Source organism: Crocodylus porosus, unplaced genomic scaffold, assembly GCF_001723895.1.
Source record: "Crocodylus porosus isolate Cpor-Errol unplaced genomic scaffold, CroPor_comp1, whole genome shotgun sequence".
NCBI lineage: Eukaryota > Metazoa > Chordata > Crocodylia > Crocodylidae > Crocodylus > Crocodylus porosus.
This window is the reverse complement of record NW_017728931.1, coordinates 108,919,982-108,923,032: the sequence shown is the minus strand read 5'-3', so window position 1 is coordinate 108,923,032 and position 3,051 is coordinate 108,919,982. Positions and strand designations below refer to the sequence as shown.

Here is a 3,051-nt window from a genome sequence, read left to right as displayed (position 1 = left end):
TGGAGGTCCTGCACTCCGGCCAAGAACCTACGTGAGCGTTCAGACCTGGCTGACTGTTCTTCCCAGCAGATGTCCAGGAAGTTCAGGTCTTTAAGTAAGGGAAGAAGGGGGATCCAGGGAGTTGCAGACAAGTGAGCCTGACCTCCATATCTGGAAAGATCCTGGAGCTGATGCTCAAGGAATCCATTGTGAGGCACCAAGAAGAGGAGAAGGTGATCAAGAACAGCCAGCCTGGATTCACCAAGAGCAAGTCATGCCTGACCAACCTGAAGTCTTTCTATGATAAGGTGACAGGCTCTGTGGATGTTCGGAGAGCAGTGGGTGTGATGTACCTTGACTTCAGCAAAGCTTCTGACACTTTCTCTCAACATTCTCATTAACAAGCTAGGGAAATACAGACTAAACGAAAGTACTATAAGGTGAATAAAAAACTGGTTGCATCACCATGTTCCACAAGTAATTATCAATGATGTGGATGTTTCAGCTGGGAGCAGGTCTCAACCAGGGTTCCCCAGGGGTCTGTCCTAGGCATGGTATGATTTGTATGACAGAATTGAGTGCCTGCTTAGGAAATGTGCAGACAACACTAAGTTCAGTGGAGTCATAGATACTTCAGAGTATAGGACTAGGATCCAAAACTACCTAAATAGGCTGAAGAAATGGTCTGCAAACAATCAGATGAGATTCAACAAGGAGAAGTGTGAAGTTGTGCACTTGGGACAGAATGATAGCACAAATACAGACTGGAGAATGACCAGCTAAGCTGATATACTGCAGAGAAGGACCTGGGGTTACAAAAGACCATAAGCAAATATGAGCCAACATTATGCTTTTGTTGCAATAGAAGCCAACAGTATATTAGGTTGTATTAACAGGAGTGTCACTGATTCTTCTACTCTGTTCAACACTGGTGAGGCCTCACCTGGTGTGCTGTGTCCAGTTTGGGGCCCCACACTTCAAGAAAGATGTGGGTAATTTGGAAAGAGTCCATTTTGAAGCAATAAAAATGATTGGGGGCCTGGAAGGCAGTTCTTATGAGTAGGGATCTACCTAAATCATGCTGGAAGCGTGCTGGGCGGCAGCTCCTTTAATCTTGTTCTTTTCACCACGTTTCGCCACCCCTTGCTGCCACCACTTACTACTTGCATTTGATTGGCCAGGAGGCAAACCACAGTTTTAAATATGCTGCAGTTTTTGTCTCCTGTACAATCAGAGGCAAACAGCAGGGCTTCCAGGGTCTCTCCACCAATTACTAGTTTGCAAGTACCTGAAGGACAGTTATTGAGAGAATGGAGGTGAGTTTTTCTCTGTGGGCATAGGAGATAGGACTAGGAGCCTTGGCCTCAAGCTGCAGCAGAGAAACCTAGATTGGAGATCAGATCAGGAGGAACTTTCTGACTCAAAGTGGCCAGCACTTGGCCGTGCTGGATTAGTCAGGATGATCCTCTTTCAAGCAGGGGGCCATACTAGACGACATTGTGAGGCCCCTTCCAATACTACTTTCCTATGATCCTATTAGAAAAGTGGAACAGTATGGAACTGGTTTGCCTATTTTTATGCATACAGAGGTAATCCTTGCAAGTCAGAGTTAAGGCAGTCTAATAGACTGTCACTAAAGTTATACTAACCTCCCTCTGCACACACATACGCACATACCCCCCTTGGAAGATTTGCCTTGCCTCATTACAGCATGGGACTTCATCACAAAGCTTGCACACTGTTACTGTAATCCTTCTAAACTTAAAATTTGCCTTAGGATGTCTTCTTATACTTCATGCATGGCAAAGTGATCCTGAAAACAATATTTCTTAGAATTCTGTATCAAAACGTGTGTACTTCCAGTGTATTGAGTTTGAGATCATCATATATTGAACCTAATGCTAACTATACCTATATCCTTTGAGTTGCATACAGTGGTGATTTAGATTATCTCCTTTCTGGGTTATTACTGTAGAGTAACGAATAGAAGGATATTATGTATCTTCCCCTGGCTCTGAACAACATGTGCTCACACTCCTGAGTTAGCTTGGCTTCTAATTTCTCAGTGTGCAAGAGTTTGTCCATATGAACAGAATGCTGCCATTGTCACTAAATCAATTTTGAACCAATCTGGTTTATGCAGTGCACATACTTAATATAGGCAGGTCCCACTCAGTTTAAATCATAGTTTAAATGTGTGTCTATTATGGACTTGCATAGTTGTAGTTATTTGTAGACATTTATTTCTACAAGTGAGTTTCTTAATGCATACAAGGTTCAGATCTCCTTTAAACCCCTGCACTATTTGTTATTTAGTAAATACTTGTTTATGATGTCACACATCACCTCTGGGTTGTTACCCTTTTTAACTAGATGAGTAATAATATTAAAAATTCTGCCTACTACTTAGATTTTGTTGTAGTATTCTTTACATCAGTCTCGGAGATTTTGATGGTATGAAGAATAAGACAGTTTCCTCAGGCCTTAAAGTTTGTTCCGTATGTGCCTGAACATGTGCTATATTTACCCCTACATTTGCAATAAGATATTGAAAGAACAACTTGAATGGACCATTTGCTTGTTCTGAATTTAATCTGTTCCATAAAAGTTTTCCCTCATGAGTAAGCAAGTGCTATAATGACAGTGGCAGAAATGATCAGTTTAATCTAAAGGTGAAATGCCCTTCTCTTTCAGTGACATGAAATGCTAATTTTGTTTTCCTTTACTTCAGTGTGCCTCCTCCATCAGCTTCGAGTAAAGTTCTCAGATATGTCATAAAGGCAACAGTTTTCGGACTGATGGGATATGGCTGCTACCGGATAGGACAACAGACAGTGCAGTTTATCCTTTCAATGCCAACAGCACAGAACTGTCTTCAGAGGCTGACAGAAATTAGACCTTGGCATTGAACACCCATGTGAAATACTACTTGAAGAGTGGCAGAAAAGGGTGCTAAAGGCAACATATGAAACTGGACTGAAAAGGAGGGAATTCTAATCAAAGGCCATTTGATGCCGAATTGCTGTGTAATAAATGGATTGATATTAAAAGCTATACCAGCTGTGACCTAAT

General features: G+C 41.8%; 1 protein-coding gene across 2 annotated transcripts in view; it reads left to right on the top strand.

Annotated features, from left to right (window-relative positions):
* TRABD (TraB domain containing) overlaps nucleotides 1–3,051 on the top strand; it is a 47,693-nt gene extending 44,642 nt beyond the window's left edge. For both annotated transcript variants that reach the window (XM_019543475.1, XM_019543476.1), the window contains one exon: nucleotides 2,711–3,051. In XM_019543475.1, the coding sequence (XP_019399020.1) occupies nucleotides 2,711–2,888 (178 nt within the window). In that variant the 3' untranslated portion in view covers nucleotides 2,889–3,051. The remainder of the gene's footprint in view (nucleotides 1–2,710) is intronic.